At 49.1% G+C, this 23,666-nt stretch overlaps 1 protein-coding gene across 1 annotated transcript in view; it reads right to left on the bottom strand.

The window, feature by feature from the left end:
• LOC149372336 (uncharacterized) overlaps positions 1-23,666 on the bottom strand; it is a 123,867-nt gene that overhangs the window by 4,984 nt on the left and 95,217 nt on the right. The window contains exon 2 of the mRNA XM_089566801.1: positions 8,623-8,822. Within this exon, the coding sequence (XP_089422927.1) occupies positions 8,623-8,743 (121 nt within the window). The 5' untranslated portion in view covers positions 8,744-8,822. The remainder of the gene's footprint in view (positions 1-8,622; positions 8,823-23,666) is intronic.

Genomic DNA, 23,666 nt, shown 5'->3' with positions numbered 1-23,666 from the left:
ATACGATGTGACTTGACTACCGCAGGTTAATTCAAAGGCACGCTATTCCAATAAAATCTCTTGAAACATTCCGAAGCCAAGTACCGCAAAGTGCAGATAGGCTTTAGTTTTCTGTCAGAAGCTTGAGAAGCCAGCAGTCATCGAAACCAGAGACCATTGCAATGATTGTGATTGGTAGTCTTTATACTCGGGACCTAATTTTATATAAGTTGGAATAAAAAGAACACACCACAGGTACTTTCCTTAGTTGCAGAGGTAATAAAGCTTCTTCAGTTCACTCGTTTAAGAGCTGCTCATCATCATCATCATAAGCCTGACTACGCCCAATGCAGGGAAGAGGCCTCTTCCATGTCTCTCCAATCAATCCTGTCCTTTGCCAGCTGCGTCCACCGAATCACCGCAAACTTCTTAATCTTTATGACGCAGCGGAGGGTGCTATGAATCACTGGCTCCGGACAGGCAACGTTTAACGCTAGACCCATATCTAGTGAGGCTAGCCTAAGAGCTGCTCATGCCCCAGTGATTATCAATTCGTCGGTAGCATATGCATTCTCCTTTGACTCCTCATACGACCCGTCTTCTAAGACTAGCTGCCATCATCAAAGGTTCTGTGAAATGGCATTATGGGAGGTCTCATGTCAGGTGACCCGAGGCCGAAATTTCAACGCGAACAAAAAAATGTAAGAAAGAAAGTGCTTGTTTTCGCATTTTAAACTCTGTAGGCACTGAACCCGGGCCACCCTTTTCAAATTTAAATGGCTGCCAATTGTGATTATTGTCATGATTGATTGATTCTCTGACTGACAAGAACATCTGTGATGGTGGGTTTAAATGACCTCTTTTTGGACACTGCATACCTTTGCGTTCATATTTCGGACCTTGCTACCGCTGCTTTGAAATTAGCATAATTGATCCCTAAACTGTCTTTAAAGGGCGGCAAGCTTTGAATAATCCAGTGTCTTCTGCATCGCACGCATATACAGAGGACAGCCTCCGTAGAACAACCCAAGCTTACGGCTGCAACGAGACATCATACGCCAGAAGCGAGCACTTGGTTGGTTCAAACGAGCCCCTAAAAGTACACGGAAACAATCACGAATTTGGCACTTCCTTAGCAATAAAATTTTTCAGCCTTTTTTCCTACAAATTTCAGCACGAAGAAGCCTTCGTTCGCATGGAAACATTATTTTTTTTTTTTACGTTTACAGCAAAACCCGCCGCGGTGGCTAAGTGGTTACGGCGCTCGGCTGCTGGCCCGAAAGACGCGGGTTCGATCCCGGACGCGGCGGCTGAATTTCTTGAAGGCGAAATTCTAGAGGCCCGTGTGCTGTGCGATGTCAGTGCACGTTAAAGAACCCCAGGTGGTCGAAATTTCCGGAGCCCTTCACTACGGCGTCTCTCATAGCCTCAGTCGCTTTGGGACGTTAAACCCCAATAAAACCAAACCGTTTACAGCAAAAGCCCGGGGCTCGGCATGCTGGAGAAAGCATGCTCGTGATAACGATGATACCGAAGACGGTATCCCCCAGCCGGTATCGAAGGCGTGGATGATCTATGTCTGATAAGGAAAAGAATGAATCGCGATTGTAGTCTTTAGAAAATACCTCTTCACCCTCAACCAAGCCGCAGGTTAAAAGTTGGAAATAGATCGAACGCCTTCTCAAAGACTGCATCTGTTAGTTCTTTTGATTCACGCTACGCTATCAACTGGCGTCAGGAGAAAGCACCAGCGAACGGACTAAGACTCCAGCACTTCTCCCTTTAGCTATAGGCAGCTTCATTCGCCGCCACTGTCCATTCGGTCACACTAAAAAGAAAAAGGAAAGGACTCCGCTGCGGCAGTGCAGAGCAAGGCAACGCTGAAAGTGAAAAGACGGCCTATACGGTCTGCATGCTGGATTGCGGCGGCAAGTCGCCGTCATTTCGGCCGATCGCCAGGCCGAAGTGGCGCACGGGAGCGGCCATTTCCTGGCGATGATGGCACCCAAAGGAATGGGCGCGGTTTCCTACCCTAATATATGGCGCGGATATACCGGCCCCGAAGTCTCTTTCCACGCAATAGTCGCCGTTCGGGCATCGACGCGGGCTAGCAGGGAGGAAAAGGAAGATCGTTAAAGATGACGTACGATGGACGGGGCCCACCTCGAGGCGCCGAGCCGATTCGGAGACCGGCCAAGTGCGCACTTTTCGCAATTCGCGAAAGTAGGCCCGGAAGATAAGTGATCGAACCACCTTGCTCGAGATGCGTGGGCGAATCTTCTACTCAACCCCCCCCCCCCCCCCCCCCCCCCGCCGCCAAAATCCTTGCATTTATATATAAATGCAAGGATTTTGAGAGAGTTGACGCAATTGGCTCCCAGCATTCCAGAGTGCGTGTGGAAACGCGAATATATTCCGCACAGAAAATCGCGTTCTGCCTCGTGTCCTGACCTTGAATTTTCGAATCTCGAATCCAAGCGTGGCTTTTAATTTATTCCCACTGCAGCTCATCCAGTTCGCAACGATGACGAAACGAGCCCCGACTAGCGGCGAAATATTCGCATTAGGCATTTCATCAGCACTCTATCATAAGATCTGTGGTCGCTCTCCTGACGCTTACATCACAGCTTCCCACTGGCAGAAACTCGTATCAAAAGGTTTATTGCGCAGGTCGGCACAGAACACATATTACAAAGTAGTCGTAACTTTATGTAGTCTTCAATGCAGGTGTAAGCGTAACAGTTCATAAAATGCCTGGTCGGCCGCAGATGAAAGGAAAAGTCGGCATAAGACGACGAAGACAAACTAACTAAAATAAACTAGTAAACACTCAGTCAATCAAGAATTAAAGAAAGAGAAAAACAAAGAAACCACTACAGAACAGCGAATAATGAATTTACATTATCGATATTTGCAGATTTAGCGACAAACACGAGCATAGTGAAAGAGAAGAGTTTCTCAGGGCACATTCCACGATTCCTGTAACCGGATTCAAACAGAGTATCGCTTAAGTAATCAAAGGGGAAGACCAAATCAAAACGCAACGAAACGATATGAAGCACGAATAATTTCGCGCAAGGCTGAGCAGTATACTGCCGGCGACAGATGTAAATTGCGGCCAGAGCGCTTCCGTTCACAACAACATATCAAGTGAGACAGGGCGCCGTCGCGCAATAAGACCGCGCTCGCATATGCACACACACACGCGCGCGCCACTAAAGAACGCACAGGAACAGCGCCTCTGAGAGCCCGAATCCACGCCGAAGCAAGAGCCGTCTCGGGCGCTAGTAATCCTATCCCGCCTCCAGAACACGAGCGCACGTGAAAAACGAAACGGGAAGGGAAAAAAAGTAAAGAAAGAAACAACACAGCGGAGAAACCAGACGGTCAGAGCTGGCAGACGAAGGAAAAATAAAAGTATCCCTATAGGAGGCGGAGCAGCGGACGAAGATAGAAATTTTTTGTTTCCCGCTTCTCAGGAACGGATGAAAAGAAATCGGCGAACTTAGTTTCGTATGCAGCAGGCGCCTCCGAAATGCGTGTGTTTGGGGACGACACACGTGTGGTGCGGCGGGCTCAGTAGCGCACGCATGCGCCAAGCGGGCCTCCCGGGACCTCGGCTGGAGGTGGGCATAAGGACGGGCGCGTCGACTGTACGGTGGGGAAACCAAAAACCGCGAGTGTAAGAATACGGGAGCAGGGCGTGGGGAAGAAAGGAGGAGAGCGGAGCAACGTAACGCGAAGAAGATGAGAATTCTCGCGGCCTCGCAGTGAGGGTACGCGTCCTTCCTTGTCCACGGGGTGCGAGGTCAGTAATAAGAAGCGCGGTGCGGCACGCAATCAGGGGAAGTGAAAAAGTTGTCATAAACGCGCGGCGAAGAAGCAGAAGCGATGGAGAGAGAGAGAGATCAGGAAAAAAAAGAATAAAGATATTTATTTCGAAAAGATGGAGAGATGGTGAGCGTGTCTAGAAATTTCCAAAGGTAAACGCTGGTTGTGTGCACACGTGTTTACGCTTGATCACTCTGATATGATTTCACCTGTCTATATTTGTAGGTACAGTTTCCTAAATAAACCAGTTGGAAGTTTGCGCTCTGTCCTGTTGTACCGTCTCCTTCTTCTTCTACTGTTTGCGCAAGTTTTTACCTTTGGAAATTATGAACCAACTCGCCCAGAAGAAAGTACTTAGTGTCTAGAAAAGCGGAAGCGAATAACGCAGCGAGAGGCGAGTCCCAAAAGAAGGAGACGAGCGAAACGAGGCGGGAAGGGTATAGTTCGAGAAAACCGCACAACTCGGCAACTCCGCCGACGAAAACGACATCCGTGTGTGCTCGCAATACAAGGTCGCTTTAGGCCTAAATGCCTGCCGGCGAAGCGAACCGTCGGGCATACTAGCAGGCCTCTAGAAAGAGCGGGGGGGGGGGGGAAGGGGGGGGGGGGGGCTCCCCCCTACATGCAGGCGAAATTCTCACCACATACACGCCAGCGAGACGGAGGGGGCGGACACGTAAAGACGAAAGCGCGGGGCGAACAGAATTGCTCTCTAAACGCCGCCACGTTAGGCTTAACAGCTGCTGCCGCCGCCGATTCCCCGTCCTTTGCTTTCAGGTTTATACCGGCCGCAAAGCGAACGACGCCACGTTCCTTATTCCTCCCCGCTTTTACTTTTGCTTCTCGTCCTTCGTTCTCTCCCTTTCTCGACCAAGCAGGGGCTGCGATTCCGCAGTCGTTGATACCTTGATCGCTTTCTTGGCTCTCCTTCGCAGCCGCGCGCCACGAAGGGCACGTCTGCCCGTGAGGCCTCGCAGACAACAGCTCACCAGGGCGCGCCTCGGGCGCTGTGTGTGCGTGCGGACGCAAGGAAGCGAGAAGGCTGGATGAGGTGGGTGGGGAAGGAGGACGTGTGAGCAGATGACGCCTGCAGCGGCAGCCGGCGCCGCTTGTTCTTGTTTTGGCGATCGGGAACGACCTGGAAATTGCCCGTTTCCGTGCGCCACTTCCATCGTTCGCGCGCGATCGGAGTTTCAGTCAAGCACGCAGACAGGCAGGCCCCGGGCGCAATAAGCTGCGCCCAGCAGCCGAAAAGCACAAGGAGGCGTTATGAGGATAACGCCAAGCGTCGGCGAGGTGATCAAAATAGCGCTGTGGGACCAGCCCTTTCCGTCTTCTCGCTCGTAATCGCGCTTCGAACAGCGATTTTTTTTTTGTTTTGACATTGCGGCAAGGACTATAGGGATAGATATGGAATACAAGGTGGTATATAGGACCGACAGTGATGAGACCTGTTAATGAATGCACCCAGGAAAGCTACCGGCAAAGTAATTTTGAAAGTATGCATGCGAGAAGTCAAAGCGTTAAAAAACTGCTGGCTTGGTGGTAGCTAGGCGAGCTAAAAAAAAAAAGTGGGTTGCTTGCGTATTTTATGCGGGACCCCTCTTGGACCATCTGTCAGTACACACTTCCAGGGAACACCTTATCGCACCATGCAACGACCATTCGTGTGCCAATGAGGCCTTGATTTATTGTTTTTGTATTATGAGGTTTAAAGTACCTAAGTGGCTTTGAGGGACGTTGTAGTGGAGGGCTACGGATATTTTTTACCATCTGGGGTTATGACATCACAGCCACATCGCACAGAACACGGGCCTGCAGCATTTCACCTCCGTCGAAGTGCGACCGCTGCTGCCAAGATCGCACCCGCGTCTTTCGGGACTGCAGCCGAGCACCACAACCACTGAGCCACCACGGTGGCTAATTAAGACCTGACTTGTGCGCAGACTTGAAAGGCTGGGCAGAAGCACTAGTCCGTCCCTTCGCCGTTTCAGTCAATACATCATCAGCAATTCCGGACAAAACCATTTTTGAGCGGGAGACGGTTTATGAACGCAATTTTTTTCATATAATGGAAGATTTCACTATAACAATCAATATATCCGCAGATAATCCGACGGTAGTCTTGCATTTTTCTTTTATTAATGTTCTCGCTATCGTCAAAACCGTTTCCCATTGGTTTTCTGTGGCAGTCTTAACTGTTCGATGCGATCGATGGAAACACTTTAAAGTAACGATTCTGCTACATATCGAAAGAATGGACCATTACAGTCAATATTTCCCTAACAGTGTCTTACAATTTTCTAATTTTCAAAATTTTTATTCGAGAATGTTGGACTTGAGAAAGCAGCGCAAAATCCCAGTTTACTTCGCGCACACCTTCAACTGCGTGTCGAGTGCGTTGTCGTGATGCTGCACGGTCTTGGAAACAACTCGGCCTCGTTGTGAACGTCGCAGATCGAGCGCCAACCATGACCCTGATTTACGGTCACCCTGGTAGTAGGATGTAACTGCGTAGTAGGATGTAACAATATATGTGGCCGATCTTTTACAGCGAATATTGCAAATGCAGTGCAGCTTCAACTGACCTGTACTGAGCTAATCGATCAAAGCATCAATCGGAAGAAAGGGCTCCTATTTATCGATTTCTCGTCGCATTCCCGCGCAATTCCTCCCCGCACTCGGTTCGTCCGGCAGTGGACGACTTTGTAAAACGCCGCGCCTCCTTATTGACGGCTCCCTTTACCGTTTTTGATGATCCGCAAAAATACGCCGCTCGATGCCAGCCTTAAGCTAAGGGCGCTCCCGAAAAACTTCGAGAGACAGAAAAGGAACAAAAGAGAGATGCCCACTAAAGGTGCCTTAACTCTCTGATAACAAGCGCGCTCTGAATTTCGAGATTAGAAGAATTAAGAGATGAATTATGACATTTTCGATATCGCTTTGAACAACGCAAACAATGCAGCTCTCAGGCGAGCAATTTGTAGACATGACACTAAGCAAACAAACAAATGAATGAGTAACTAGAGTAAAGTCGCAATGAATGGGTCAAAACACCGCCGCCAGACACTGCAGTTGGTATAGCCTTTCGTAAGCATTTCCTGCGGTAAATGCCAATTAGACGGTTGTGCTTTTTACGCCGGCAGCCACAAACCGCAAAGCTAATTGCACCTCTGTGATTGATAAAAGTCTGTGCGATGTGACTTTTTGATGTGTAAGTGGCTAAACTGTACATTCCCCTTCTGTTGCGTTTGCATGCATACAGATGAACAAAACAGCAGTAATATCTTCCGCGACGCCAGAGCAGAAGCTCCGGCTGACTTCTTACGAAGGTAACTTGATAAATTAAGCCACAGGTTCCCGTAGAGACCGAAGCGATATCAATTGGTGCACATCTGTAAGCAACGGTTGTGCCCCTGTGATGAGAAAGAACCGTATCTCTGTTGCTTTCTTTTCCTAAATAGTTTTTCTTCAAGCGTACATCCTCTTATTACATTTTAAGCGTCGATCTAGAAGTAAAAATAAAATAGGTTCTTGAGCGCGACCTTGCAATTTACCCTTTCGGCCTTCTCACACCTGTACTTCAGCTGCAGTTATCGGAAATGATCAATTGCATTTGTATGTTCGCGAGCACCCGCGTAGAGCCACAATTATAGACTTTATTGCTCGAAGACATCCATTAATCGCTCGTGACGACGTTACTCTCAGAGCTAAGGCTATGACGTTCCCAAAACTTCTCTTACGTACAGGTCTGGTTTGTAATCAGTATGAGGACTCATTTCGCTGGCTGTGTTTGACTGGTCAGGGCCTGTAAGACGTGGTAGGACCAATTTTACTTAAGAGACGTCTTGCTGATCATAGTCTCTGCACAATCATCCTATATTGCTCTGATTGTGATTAATTAATCGACCTAATTAAATGATGCGGCTTAAGAGTAGTTAGCCTAGTTAACCTTTTTGTCTTTCTGTTCTTGTACTACCGCTCTCTTAACCATGGGTTTAGGTTTATTGGGTTTAACGTCCCATAGCGACTAAGGCTATGAGAGACGCCGTAGTGGAGGGCTCCGAAAATTTCGACCCCCTGGGGTTCTTTAACGTGCACTGACATCGCACAGTACACGGACCTCTAGAATTTCTCCTCCAAAGAAATTCAAACGCCGCGGCCGGGATCGAACCCGCGTCTTTCGGGTCAGCAGCCGACCACTGAGCCATAACCACTGTGCCACCGCGGCGGGATCTCTTAACCATGCCTTCAGGCACACATGTCTTCAGACACGGATTGACTGCGCTCGAGTACAGGTAGTGTGCACGTACAGTCTTTGTCAAAAGCAACCAGGCTCCATGGTTTGCTTATGATTGGTATAGTAGAGCCCTTACGGCTTCCCTTAAGATTAGAAAGTTCTTTGAAGGTGAGGACAGGGGTTCTCCTTACCATACAGTGATTTGAAGCTTGAGGGCTGGCATAATAGCTTTAATATACGACTGAGAAGAAAAACCTGCAGCCTGGTTACTTTTGACAAAGACCGTACGTCGCAGCACCCGCCATTTTGGGGTGCATGAAGCATGGTGAAAGGCTGCAGGCATTTCTGATCAGCTTGTCGGCCTCTGCTCTGGTTTTCGTTCATCAGGCTGTGAGCTATACCACAAAATGGCGCCCGTGACGTAACATGAACAGCTCCTATAATCGGTACCTATGGTCTTGGCTTGACTTGGGTACGACGGAACTAAATAACGGTGCACACGCCCATTGCACCAATGCGCACGCGCATGACCGCCCACGCAGTCTAATGAGTCCTCGGAATTGGCACCTCACCTGTCGTCAGGGACGGCTGGTCGGTGGCAGCAGCGACGCCGGCTGTGCGCAGCGCCAGCAGCAGTGCCACCAGAGCAAGGCTGGCCCGGTGTCGAGGTCTCGGCGCAGCCGGTGACGTCATGGCCGAGCTTGGTCACGTGGGGTCACGTTCCCCGCTCATGCCGCGCTGTTCCGTGAGTGCTGGGGCCTCCGAAAGACATCTGCGCAGGCGAATAGGAAGAAAATGTATAAAGTACAGAAAACAAAAAAAAAAACAGAGAGAGAGAGAGAGAGGGAGGGTGCAGCAGCAAGAGATCAACCACGCAGGTCAGAGACCACCGCGATTTCTTGAAAAGCTAAGAGTTCTCCCAGGCTGAGTGTGCTCTTTAACGCGAAATGTCTGTCAAGAGGCTTCGATACCGAAGCCTCTTGGCCGAAGCGAAGCGCCATATTGCGAGATGTGCTATGCTCCGAGATGTCCCTCCACCGTCCAGGCACGTACAAGAGCTACTGCCGAGTGCCGAATAAAATGAAAGCAGAGACAACACCTCGACCTGAAGACAACAGGTGGTGCATGATTAAAAATGGTGTTTACGCGCAAGGAGAAACGGAGTGAACGGTTTAATGCAAGGAAGGGTGGAGAGATGTCGGCTAGAGAAAAAAAATTGGCGGGGGCTTAGCTTTGGTTAAGCTTGGTAGGTTGCGAAAGCAAAAGCGCAGCGCCTCTAACTGAAGGAACGCAGTGCGCCGCGTCTACAGGTCACGCGTGGCTACCGGCCGCCGCTGCGCGACGACTCAAAGCGTCTTCGGTAATTTTTTATACCCACGCTGTTGTTGTTGTGACTGAGAGAAGGATGAAAAGGAAATTGCACGGGCCTGCCTACTCGCTCGAGCCAAGCCACCACCGCTGCCACGTGCAGATAGGAGAGTTAAGAGATCAGAGGAAAGAGAAAAAGGAAAGAAAATACGCGCGTCGCAACAACAATTGCGTCCGCCGGAGCGGACGCTGCTGAAAACACAGATAAGCGGCCGAAGCCGCGCTCGCCGAAGCGAGGACAGATACTTATTTATACCCACGCCTCCGCACAGGTGTTTTATACTGCATATGCAGCGCCTCTAGTGGGAAGAGCGCGGCGCGCCGTGCCAAGCGGCCGCCGTCACCCGACGAGCCGAGTTGGTAGGCCGTCGGTATGACGCCAGAGGTCATTGTAAAGGCCAAACGTGCCAAGTGGCCGCCGCTACGCGAAAGGCTGTTCTTGGGAGTAGTATTGCTTTCGCAGTAAAACATGTCTCTGCCCTGCTGCTGTTCCACAGTGACTGAAGGGAAGTGGCAACGGCAGAAATAAAGGGACAGTGTTCGGGTGAAGGTGCGAGGTCACAATACAATCAGCTGCACAAGCTCTCTCCAATGAAACGAAGGCGGCAAAATAACACCGTGGGCTGTGATGTACGCCTTAGTGGAAAGCTCTGGGTTAATTTCGCCTACCCGGGGTTCTCTACAGCGTGCAACGGGCCGCCGCGGTGGCTCAGTTGTTATGGTGCTTGGCTGCTGACCGGAATGACGCGCGTTCGATCCCGGCCGCGGCGGTCGAATCTCGATGGAGGTCAAATTCTAGATGCCCGTGTACTGTGCGATGTCAATGCACGTTAAAGAACCCCCGGCGGGCGAAATTTCCGGAGCCCTTCACTACGGCGTCCCTCATAGCCTGAGTCGCTTTGGGACGTTAAACCTTCCCCAAAGGTACCCCCCATCCCCAATCCCACTCATTCTTCCTGGGAGGCTGCTTTACGGACCGCTCAGCCCACCGGCCAGAAATGGCTGGTGGATCGGGCTTTACGTGAAGCACAAGCCCGTGGACTCCTGGGCCAGTAGGGAACCACCCTGGAAGATTTTTTTTATGCGAATACTACTTTAGCTACCACTTCAGCCCTTCACCGTGGTTATGCGCCTCCAAATCACGTGATACATGACGTCACACCACGTGACACGATGACGTCACGACAGTAGAGAAACGGGGGCCCATCTCGCGCCGTCGCTGTGGTTGTGCGCCTCCAAATCACGTGATACATGACGTCACACCACGTGACACGATGACGTCACGACAGTAGAGAAACGGGGGCCCATCTCGCGCCGTCGCTGTGGTTGTGCGCCTACAAATCACGTGATACATGACGTCACACCACGTGACACGATGACGTCACGACAGTGGAGAAACGGGGGCCCACCTCGCGCCGTCGCTGTGGTTGTGCGCCTCCAAATCACGTGATACATGACGTCACACCACGTGACACGATGACGTCACGACAGTGGAGAAACGGGGGCCCACCTCGCGCCGTCGCTGTGGTTGTGCGCCTCCAAATCACGTGATACATGACGTCACACCACGTGACACGATGACGTCACGACAGTGGAGAAACGGGGGCCCACCTCGCGCCGTCGCTGTGGTTGTGCGCCTCCAAATTACGCGACACGATGATGCTTCGCATTCTCCAGGCTTAACCAAGTTAAGCCTCAGACATTTTTTTTTTCTGTAATAAAGTTGTTTCCATCCATCCCCCATAAACCATCAACCATAGCGTGCAACGCAACTATAGAAGACCGGCGTTCTCGCGTTTCGCCTCCATCGAAACGCGGCCGCCGCATCTAGCGTGAAACCTGTGAACTCGAGCTCCGGAGCCGACCTCCATGACCACTGACCCCTGCGGGATACCAAAGGCAATAAAGCGTGAGAAATTACTACGCAAGACAATACTTCACATGGACTATTTTTTATTGAGCGGGAGTAAAGTTACTCCATAAGCGTTATTGTTTCAAAGGAGTAAGTCTACAACTATGAGGCAAAATTTAACGCCGTTTATTAAAATTACACCGTTCAGGCATCCGCACAAATCTTTACACCAACCTGCGCGCAAACTCTAGCACTCGGGGGAACCGCTTCCTCAAGTGATGCCAAGGCGTAGGGCGTGCCCGGTGTATACACAAGGCGAGAGCTTGAGGCATGCGCACGGGCAGCACGGGGTTGTCCCTATATCACTGCGCATATCGTTCCAGCGCAGAGCGGAGGGGGCGCGGCCTATAAATACCGCTTCACGCGGCCCCGAAGGGCTGCGTGTCCGTGTGGCGAACACCTGAATATAGAAAGGGTGCTAGGGAGGGCGGCTGGTGCGACCATTAACAGCACGCTCCGCAGCCCACAGAGGCGCTTTGCGCGAGGTGTGCGACGTAGGGAAAGGGCGGTCCCTCTGGGGCACGCACTTTGCCAGGAACAACAACGGAAGCATAAGCGGAGGTATAAACGGGGAAGCAGCGCTCGTGCCACGAATTCTCGGACGGAGATTTGTGTTCCCCAAGGAGAGAGCTGTCTGTCTGTGAGCGTCCGTCCGTTTATGTATGCATGCAACGTGACAATAACGGAAGAAACGAGTGGTTCGTTCAGGTGGATACCAAAGCATGTCACGGGTATGTGACATTTACAAAAAAAAAAAAAACGCGAATGACTGCCCTCAAGAATAAAAAAAAAGTGTCCTCAAGTTTAACTGAAATAGTACAAAAAAGAACAAAACGCTGAGGCAGCGTATGAGTATCGAGCGTTAGTGATATCGAATGAATATTGCGTCATTTCCCATCTTCGCTGTACCCGGTACAAATTTTTCGTTATATCCGGATATCTTCTTTTTGATGCCAACGTATACAGCGCAAGAAGACAAATCGTTTGACACCACTTCGAATGTCCTGCGTCAATAGTTTGGCCGTAATGGACGTTTGAAGTTTCAAGAAGTCGCGGTTTCGGGAACCAAAAGTCGTCGGTGCGAATCTTTAAGCAACGTTTTGATTCGACTAGTAATCTTATGCTCCGTAACGCGCTCAATCGTTTGATACCACTCCGAACATTCTGCATCAATTGTGGTCCACGATATGTGTATCAATGGTACCACCCACTGGTCTCACTTGAATGACATTGTGTTTCACACTGAGTTACTAATGCGACCTTCAGTAATGCGAGTATTGGAGCTAACGTTCTAAAAAGAACGTGTGGACCGCTGATGGCTTTTTTCGGTATTTATTCGCAGGTTCTTCTTTCCGTGTGCCAAAGAATTCATCATTTTATTTAAAAAGAAAAAGCTATACACAGGCGCATATACTACAAAAGGCACTGCGTATTTTGCCACTTAACTAACTAGCCGGGCCTGAAATGTCTGTCTGTCATTCAGACGACAGTGCAGGAAATTTATCTTCTCTCTTTTCTTCTCTCCGAGATACTTTATCTTCTTCTGAATCTCTTCTCGCAATATTTGCGAACAGAGCAGTACTTTGAAAACAAATCGTGAAAGTACTGAAATTTGAAGCTGTGCTTTCATGCAACCAATTTCTTTCTTTTTACCTAGAGGTCAATTTTCTTGCTTTACAAAATTTGTTCCGACTAATATGAGTTGCGCAAACATGCAGCTTGCGCTGGAAAGTAGCTGACGTTGGCGTCCGGTCTGTTTACGGTTTATGGTTTATGGGGGTTTAACGTCCCAAAGCGACTCAGGCTATGAGGGACGCCGTAGTGAAGGGCTCCAGAAATTTCGACCACCTGGGGTTCTGTAACATGCACTGACATCGCACAGTACACGGGCCACCAGAATTTCGCCTCCATCGAAATTCGACCACCGCGGCCGGGATCGAACCCGCGTCTTTCGGGTCAGCAGCCAAGCGCCATAAAAACCGAGCCGCCGCGGCGGGGTTCCCCGCATCATGCGCAGTTCTTATTTACACCTCTGGATTAAGTTAGTAGGAGCCCTGTTACATGTGTTTACGTGCGTGATACTTGAACTGCAGAAATACTTCCATCTAGAAAATGTCTTTAACGTTCAAGTAACTGAGCTCCATCACAATATTGCGCCAAGTCATGCAGCACCTTCAGGTTGATGACTTATAAATAGGCTAACGGACTTGATATATCTTTAAGATGGGAAGTGCCAAATTGAAAATGCTTTAAAAAAAAAACAACGAAGTCAGTTAATAATGTAGAAAATTCCTAAACCTCAGGCGCCTTTTGAGCAATGAGATAGATCTATAACATTGAGCAGTCCTGCGTCAGTGAATATAAAAAGGGCAAAATCAGCAGAAAGAGACCAGTCACTCTGAGGAAACGAGGCGTTGTAGAAAAAAAGAAATGTCAAACTTCCTGCATTCCAACCAAAGCCCTGTCCGATTCTCAGTCCCTAATTTTTGAACTACGCGCACGGAGGAAGGCAAAACACTAAAACAAAACAATCTGAAGAAACAGCTATATGACGAATTATACACGGCCACCGCAATATGATGAGGGACGAGATAGTGAACGAAACACACAGAGAAACCGGCTCCACCGTCATCAAATGAAAAAAAAAAAAACGAACAAAAAACCTAGATCGGCTCAGGCCTCGTTTTCTGCTCAGGCCATCAGGATACCGAGCCGGCTCGCTCACTTAAAGCCCGCGCGCAATCCCTTAAAGCTTGGGGAACCAAACGAGTCAAGGCGGAGAAGACGCGATCTAGGAGACGCGGCGGATTCCTCGGCGGACCAAACGCTCATACCCCGGCCAGAGAGAGAGAGAAGGCCTAGCAGAGACGGCCTGATCCCATTCAAAGCCACACGCGTTTACGACGGAGCGCCAAGATCGCCGCCCGCCGCAGCCGGCTTTGCTACAGCAGCGGCTGAAGCCGAGACGAGCCAAAAAACGCGGAATCGCTTTATATAGTGTGGAGGAAAAACAAAAACAAAAAAGGTCAGATCAAAACGCTCCGAAGCAAAAATGAAAAAAGGAAGAGGGAAAGCAGAGCGAACCCCGCTTGCCGAGCTGGCAACTCTGAGACGAGCCACTGACGAAACATGCATCCACCGCGCTGCGGACTTGCTGTACTTTCGATAGTGGACGTGGACTGTGTCCCAGCGCGAAACATATTTTGATCTCTCTTTGCATTACTTTCCAAGTGCAGCATGCGAAAGAGGCCGAGGATGCTGTCGCCCGGAGAAACCAGACGCAGCGGACTTGAGTTTCTTTAAAGAAAGTCAAAAGAAATGAATCTGAGGAGAGGATTTAATGAGAAGATGGGGGAAAAAGTAGGCACATGGGAGGAGAAGTCAGCACAAGAAATTTCCCTCATGCCTAGTACGCGAGGCCGCTAAGGAAAAAAAGGAAGCACACGACAGTGAGCACGTATACTCAAGTACGAAGAGAAACCATGATACGTGGAAATCGGATGAGTAATTAGATAGAATGAGGGTCGGATGATGAAATATACGACCAACAAGCAAGAGTAATAGAAAGAGCAGGGAAGTATAACCGAGCAAGCGGAAAAGGAAGCAAAGGCTTTCTGAGGGAACACGAATATTCCTTTCCTTCACTTCTAACCTCTTCTCCACGCTCTGACTTGGCTTTTTTTTCCTAATTCCAAGAAAAGCGCGTACCTCCCATGCATCCATGGTTTATGAAACGATTTGTTTACGACATAACGGGAAAGAGGAAGTAAAGAAAAAGAAACTTAGAATAAATACGTACTGGATGGAGTAAGTGCACAGGGCTCAGTGGGTTGAAAAATGAGTCTTGAGTTAAGGTTATGTTTGGTCGTCGGGGTGCTTTAGAGTGGGACATACCGCAATACGGCACGGGTGAATAAACAAGGAAAAGCAGATAGAGAAAGATGAAGAAAACAAGATTGAGAGAGCGAAGAGGGACCACTTTCTTTCATCTAGAAAATGAATTCGTATACGAAGAAGGCGCGGTCCCATATCTGTCTAAGATACCGTTAGATCATTTATGTGTAATAAGCAAAAAATGAGCGCCCATTTTGAGTACGGTAATTTAACCACTGCGGCCTCATCACGAGAAGCCATAGGGAGATAAACTTTCGTTACTTTTTTATTTTTATAGTTAAGAAAGGGGGTAGTTTTTGCGTGCACTATGAAACTTAATAACAAGAATAAAAAAGTATTTGAGCGAACTACCTCCACGTATGTAACGCATAAAAAAATATAGACTTGGACTGTATACCATCACGCCGAACTGAAGCATCTCCGGTAGAAAGCCCCGTAATAAAATAAATGCGCTCATACAGCATACGGAAGTGCAGCCAACTGGAGCGTGTTGTTTACCGTCGTACTGAACCGTACTTCCGCATCCCGGTATACTTCCGTAGACTGCGTGCAATGCTAGATAGCAGCTGATGTGGTGACCAATGCTCGTTCCTAACAATTGGGTAACGAATAGTTCAAACTAGCGGAGTGCGAATAGGGAGCTGTCGAAGCCAAATCGAATACGAACATTCGTGCGATTAGTTATTCTATCTCTCTCTAAAAAAAAAAAAGAAAAGAACATTCGAGAACACTTTTTTTTTTTTCACGAGAGCGACAGACTCATGCTGAAGTTTTTCAATAGGTAGTGGTGGATTTTTCTGCAAACCAGTCATGCTTCCTAACGACAGAAGTCGCTTTATAAACAAAGAAACTTTGCAGAAATAAAAAATCAAACGTTGTGGGTTGAGACACAGATCCCACTCAAGGCACAACAGGCTTCAGCTTCAAATTTCACAATTTAGAAAGAAAACGCTGGCTTTTCAGGGCCAGTGGATAAATACTGAAAGGCAATTAGAAAGCACTTTTCTTGACATGACCCTGAATCAAAAGTAACCTTTAGCAGAAAACTACCAAAATAAACATTACAACGAGATTAGTGACCTTTGTTTCAAAAAGTCGTTCCCCAACACGTCGTCAATCATATTTCAACACAGTATCAAAGACACGCTCTGCTGCGTGCAGGTCACGCCAGCGATCGTCCTAGATAGGTAACAGTATTAAAACATTAACGAGTCGTGAAAAGAAACAAACAAAAATTAGGCAGCTAAGTTCTTCGCCTTTGTTTCAAAAGTCATTACTGGGCGTGTCGTTAGTAAAGGGCACTCCGTCGCCGTCTCAAAAACTCATTTTGCAGGGTTACGAGGAGACGTGTGTGGTTAGAAGAACCTTAAACAAAGGCCCTTCTCTACAGAAACGAAAGAGTGAGCAAGAAAATATACAGTGGACAGAGTTGTAGACAGAGAATCCCAACACTCAGAAAGGCTGTGGAAGCTGCAAAAAGAACAAGAAAATAGCGCAGCGCAGATTGAATGTGACTCTGCGATGTCTGAACGCGCAGCGATGCAGCTTAGAAACGAGAATATATGACCCTGAACGGAAGATCTCTGGCGATACAGAACGAACAGAAGTAAAAATACAACAAGATAAGGGATGAAACTGTAATGAAAACATACGCGAGTAAAGAAAAGGAAATCAAACAAGGCATACAAACCGGGAGATGGTGCAAGGAGGGAAAACGAGTTTGAATGAGCCATGGTCTGGCGAGCAATTACCAACGCAAGGAGACGACGTGGCACCGCCTCGGCCGCGACGGCGCTGAAGAAGACATTGATGGCGGCTTGCGACAAGAAAAAAAGAAAAACAAAAAAGAAACAACGCGCGCGGAGCCGCGGCAGCGGGCTCGACCATTGTATCGGGAGCGCTATGAACGGATTCCTGTTTTCGCAAAGGGTTGAGAATCAATGAAAAAAAAAAAGAAAAGAAATGAGGAACGCACCAGTGGCGGTACTTGCGCGGCCAGCCGACACGTAGCTGAAGGGAGAAGGAAGACAGAGAGGGTTAGCCAAGAAACAGGCAGGTACACAAATACATTTACTAACTTGCAATTACTTAATACGAAAAAAAGATACTCCGCCAAGTGAAAGGCTAAAGAAATAGCGTTGTGTTAAACTATATGTTTCTTTTTTGTTCTTGTATTCTTTGCGAAGAAAAATTTCTCAGTGCTATTTACGAAAGGAACCACGGACAATCGATGAAAAGAGATACAGAACCGTGATCACAGAATCGGAGCGCCTCTATATAGCCGGGAATAAGAGGAAGAAAAAGAAAAAAAAATGAAAGTGAAGTGATGATGAAATAGGAAAGAAAAAATTGAAAAGAAGAAAAGAATTACGGGCCTGCGGTGAAGAGAACCCGGAAGTAAACAAGGGGTTCCCGTGACTCCCAAGGTTATCGAGTGAAGCGCAGAGCGCGAATCAAAGCGATTCGTGGAGGAAAGTTAACGCTCTCCCAATCAGATACAGAGAACACAAACGAAGAATCATCGGAGGAGCAGGTCGAAGACGATACTTTCGCCTCCTCCTCCTCTTTCAAGTTAGACAAAAGGGAGGAAAAATGGCGATATCAATTTCCGGCCTGCGCCGGGGACTCAAAAGGAAATCGATACGGAATCGACGCAGAGAGGACGGGCATCAAAGGTTCATCTCTCTCTCTCTCGCACGTCGTTAATTGTTGTTTGCGGTGAAACGCCCTTAAATTTCGAAAGTGAAATATGTGTGGGGAAATTTCCGTATTGATGGGAGAGGTGTATACGCCGCACGTCAGGTGAATGGATAAGTGAACGAAGGAGCGAGCGAGCAACGAGAGGCCTGGGCGATGAATCGCAGCAGACGCTACTCAAGGGCTGGCCAAGCGTGCGACCACGGCGATAGCACACTTTTCACAGTGTTGATTCATTCTTTCTTTCTTTCTTTCCCTGTCTTTGCTTTCGCTTTGGGAAAGAAAGAATATCGAAAACCGCGGGTGATGGCGTGCCAGCTCGCCGATGCATACATGCAGATAGGGCTGGAACCGCGTGCATATATGAGGAACAACAGAAAGAAAAAAAAAGGAAGAAGAGGGGGGGGGGGGGGGGGGGGGGGGAGGGGTGAAATGAAATCTGAACAAAAAAAGCATGCTTGAGAGCGGTAACGGTCCTGGTTCTTTGAGAGCCGCGGACCCCCAGCACGCCTGTCGGTTTGGGGAGGGGGGCGTCTTCAACCCAAGTGCGACGAGAGAGGAGGTAATTTACAGCTTTAAAAACCTCATCGCAAGAGCGAAGGGAACTAATGGAAAGGGCGGAGAGGAAGCAAGATCGGCGCGTGCGTGCACGCTCGCGCAAACACAAGCAAACGCGATATCTCCTATTGTAGCGCGCGTCCCTTTCCTTCTTTTGGCCCATCTTTAAGCACAGCAGCCCACAGCCGCCTCTTTGACTCCGGTCGTTTTCATTGTCCGTCCCGATTCATCCCGCACAGCGGGGGAAAAAGGGATGCGGCGGTCGCAGGGGCGGGTAGGAGAAGGGGTGTCCGGAGCTCTTGAGCGCAGGGCACCGATCGTTGAACAGATAAAAGTTTTTTCTCTCAGGGCATTGTAATCTGCTGCAGCGCTAGGGCCGCCAGCCACTGGTTTCTCCTCCTTCTCTTTCCTGTCTCTCTCCCCTTCTGATTCTCCCATCACTCTTCCTGCCGCTGTTCTTTAAACTCCACCCGTTTTCACTGTTGGGCACAGAGTTTTTTCTATCTTTTTTTCTTCCTTAAATACCACTGCATACAGTGCACCCGTGGTGCGGCAGTGCTGCCTCTTTCACGTCTCGGCTTTTAAGCGCAGCTCGAGCTGGAATTGCACTTCAATGAAGAGTAAGCACTGCCGACCGACTGCGAAGCGTTAACTGAGTGCAAGCATGGATATCACCGCGCGCCTCCTCCTCCGATGCTTTTTCGTCTTAATGGCTTTGAGGACAAATCACCGCTGCAGCAAAGCTTCGAAAACAAAGCGGGTAGTGCGTGGTGTTTGATGGTTTGCAATGTGTGTCAAATGGAAACGAAGCCGCAGGACAACAGAGCTTTAGTTGGGCCTGCGCAGTAAGCTTGCATACGCAGTACACAGAATGTTTGAAACGCTGCAAACAGCGCTACGACGCTTTTATAGTAGCTATCTGTCGTCAGCATCAGCCTGCGCTGCGGTGGAGTTGCTGCACCTCCACTCCACATCAAGACTCATTACACGGCCTTCCCCAGCTCTCTTCTTCCTTGCTGCGCTCTCAAAAACTGTACGTGTCTTTGGAGAGGAGCGCAGGGCTTGACGGGGCTCTAACTTGGCCCACCACACGGGCTGGCGGCCAACTAACCGAAACCATATAAATTATAAGCGTAGAAGAGCGGCAGGGATGTTGCCAGTCCCTCCTCTCCGGACAGCCTTGGAGGCCTTGAAAATCTTGACAGATTAATCTCCTTTACACTCGCTGTTTTCCCCTTTCCTGCCAGCCTCATCTCCTGCCGTCGGAACTCACTACGCACGAAGGACCCGGGAGAAGACATCAAGATTGCTTCCTCTGAGCCGGCGCGCTGTGTCCATGTGTTGCACACAGCACCTCGATTCTTTGTTATAGGCGAGATTTCTGCTTTTTGTTGCCTCGAAAGAATGCGCGCAATAAATACGGGAAGAGAAGTAAATGACAGAGTTGGGTGTCACTGCAAGTAGGCGCGACATGTTCGCTGTGAATTCAGCCTGCTTGCTGCACAACACACATCAAGGAGTGCCACAAGTAAAATTCCTGCGCAGTCCTTCCTTTCACTGAACGCAAGCATATTATGCGATAGCATGAAAGCCTCACAGGAGCAAAAGGCCGGCGGCGACCGCCCGGAGTTGTCTAAAAATTCTTGATTGGTTTGGTTTGGTTTATAGGGTTTAACGTCCCAAAGCGACTAACGCTATGAGAGACGCCGTAGTGGAGGGCTCCGGAAATTTCGACCACCTGGGGTTCTTTCAATTCTTGATTGGATGGCGGGAAGTGGCGTCATTAGTGACGTCGCCAGAGCGGAGAAATCTGGTTGCCTGAAGGGATGTGACGTCATCAGCCCGGCAGTGAGTAACCAAAGCGGAAGTGACATCACCAGAACAGGTTCGTTTATGGTTTGGTTTACGGGGTTCAAAGTCCCAAAGCGACTAAGGCTATGAGAGACGCCGTAGTGAACGGCTCCGGAGATTTCGACCACCTGGGGTTCTTTAACGTGCACTGACATCGCACAGTACACGGGCCTCTAGAATTTCTCCTGCAAAGAAATTCTAGCCGCCGCGGCCGGGATCGAACCCGCGTCTTTCGGGTCAGCAGCCGAGCACCATAGCCACTGAGCCACAGCGGCGGCTGGTTCGTTTATGTGAAGCGTCTACCTGCCAACCGTAGCAGATGGCATACGGAAAGAGCAATGCGTGGGGGGAAAGTCACCTGGGGCCGGGTTCTCGCGTGGTTGGCTTTTTCCAATCACACAGAACGCACAGCGCATTAACTACCGAAGACGGGACGAGGATAGGACAAGCCCTACCAGCAACAAAGGTTTATTGCGGTTCCGGAGCATATATATACACCTCTGGTTCGCAAGTGGAAAGAAGAGAAAAAAAAGAAAAGGAAGTGCCTTTCCCAATCCCTGGGTCTCGCATGCCCCACCAATCACTTCCGGCAAAGGCATCAACAACTTCGAATGCTCTAGCATTACCAACACATAATGGAATTAGATGTCCCGGTATTGTTTATCCTATAGCGCTAGCCGATGTGATGATGCGAACACATGGATTGCTTACGCGACAAACTATGCACATAACTGCGACGTAACTGGCCCAAATGCGTACACCACGTGCACATAGATGGAGAGAAGCAGAAGCCAGCTCACGTTAAGCCAATATAAGGTGAACAAAAGAAATTAACTGTAGTAAAACGAAACTTAGGGTTAGTTGGTGACTATTCATAGTGAAAAACAGCGGAAGCTAGACGGAGCACACAAGAGAAGGAAGACACGACCGGCTCTTCATTCTGTTATGCGTTTGGTCTAGTTTCCGCTGGTTTTAACCATGAACAAAATAAAGCCGACCTAAGTGGGCAAAATGTGCGTAAACGCCACCGCTGTTGCGATGAAAATCTGTGCACCTTTGTGAAGCTTTGCCGTTATAGAGGCCATCTTAGTTACTACCGTGAGCAAGCAACGGCAGCACGAACTGAACTAAGATGTTCGTTTCGGCGAATAAATCAGTTTCACGAGTGGCTGCGGCTTCGCGAACGTCTAAACCACTCACGATGTACGGCGGTCATCAGTAACCAGTACTAGAACAAACCCTAGGTGAGTTGAGCTCCTGCAACGTCGAGTGAAATGCGAAAAAAAAAACACCCAGAAAAATAAAAAAAACACCAGCAACCCTACCAACAGTTGCACAATAAAGGGAGCAGCCCGGAGAGAAGGAGATGATAAAAGAAAAAAAGATGGCGCAATAAAAGGGGTCGTGATGGGAAAGAAGCAAACAAGTGTTAGGCACGTGCTGACTTGTATCAAGAATGATGAGACTCGCAGGCTGAAATAAGTGCGCGCGGGGCCTACAAATTGGCCGTAAACACAGCGGCACGGGGAGTGCGGCCAGCGCCCCTGGCGGAGAGGGGATCACATCCACGGCTCCCATTGCGCACTTGGCCGTCGGGCATCATTCTCCTTCGCACGCCACATATACTATACACACGACGCTGGCCGGTTAGGAGGTACAGCAGAGGGAGCCGACCGAGGTACAGCATATAGTGGCACACGTATGACCGCCGTCGCCTGGAGAGGCGGCGGTAGATCCTCGTCTTGCCTCGTCCATTATTCCCGATTGGGAGCTCGTTTTCCCCTCGCTCTTGCCGTGGATAAGTGGGAGGAAGAGAAGATGCGGAGTCAGTGAACCGCTATGCTTCGCCTAGATTGTTCGCTGCTCCAATGCCGTCGATGAACGGTGAAGACCAGACACGTGGCACTGCTTGTTAGGACTTTCGGTCGATGACTTGAGTCTGCTCTACTCCCAAGAGCTTTCGTCAGGGCGGTTCACTTTTTTAATCTTTTTTTTTTTCGTTTCCGCAATGGTCGTTCAATCATACATTTCGTCATGCGGGACCTATAATTGTGGGGACGGCCGAAAAAGACCTACCGCGTCATAATATGTGTGCATAAACGCTCCTTAAATCAAGTGCGGACAACGCATAGCGCTACAATGTCAGTTGATTTATTAGCAATGTGAGCTGATTAGCAACACGGTAGGCTCTGCGTGGATGAAGAGAAGAAAGTAATTACTACAACAGCGCTACAGCGCAGAGTCAGAAAGACTGTGGAAGCCAGCGTCTTTAACCATTCTATCTGTATTTATTCCAGGTATGGGCCCGTATTACGGAACTTTGTCAAAAATCTGTCAAAAGTTATTGGCAGTGACGTCAAAATGACGAAACGATGTGACGTCGACGCCTGACGCAAAATTGACGCAACGAGGAATCAGCCAATTAAAGCAGAGCGGCGCCCCGAAGCATTTGCCTGCACGACGAGGGACTGTCTGCTAAATTTTTGCTAAAAGAGTAAAGAAATGCACAGCGATAAAGATAATTATTATTTTATTTTGCCAGAAAATGATGTTCAAAGCTAAAAAATGTTAAGAAAAACAAGAAGCGCAAGAAGTTAGGCTATTAAATTTCCTGGCGGGTAACTTTTGCTGCCGCGGGGGTGCGCAGACGGCGGTAAAACGTCAACAAGCCGCTTTGCACGAAACAGCTGTTCCACGCCTTGATACTGTTTTCTTACGCGGCGTCGAAAATCAAGGTACTGTGTGGTTGATCTAAGTGCGGAAAAATCGACGAAGCCAACTTGTTAAGGTCTGTGTTGTTCGGCTTTTACGATCGATGACAAAAGTGTCAAAGCGTGAAGCGTTGTATATGATGTGTGGTCGTCTGTTTCTTTTTCCTCGACCGGTAAACAGAAGACGACCATGAAGTGCGATTTGCAGGGGGAAATAAAGTTCTTTGCCAGCATAAGCATGTTTTATTTGTATGTAGCTGTGGCACAGAGGTGTCGCCGGCTGTCGAAGCTTGCATGAAAGCCGCCGGTCGCAAATAACCGCTGTGCACACAGCACCCGCCGCTGCACCGACAGCGCGCTCGCACGCACCCCTCCCAATTCATCGGCGAGTTCGTCGCACAGCCACACCGCAGTCTGCCTCTCCAGTCGAAAAAGGCGTCGGAACAGCTCGTCCGGCAAGTCAAACGCGTCTTCGTGCGCCCTCCTTCGCCGTTGCTCGCGTCGCCGCAGCCGCCTCAGTCTTACAGCCATATACGCCGCCGCTGCCGCCGCCCCCATTTTCTGTCAAAAACTCAACGGTCCAATTTTGACCGCCTCGAAGCCGTCAAAATGCGCCTGCATAATT

Source organism: Amblyomma mixtum, chromosome 1 (genome assembly GCF_055824585.1).
Source record: "Amblyomma mixtum isolate Tamu chromosome 1, ASM5582458v1, whole genome shotgun sequence".
In the NCBI taxonomy this organism is placed as follows: Eukaryota; Metazoa; Arthropoda; class Arachnida; order Ixodida; family Ixodidae; genus Amblyomma; species Amblyomma mixtum.
This window is presented reverse-complemented; position numbering and strand designations above follow the sequence as displayed.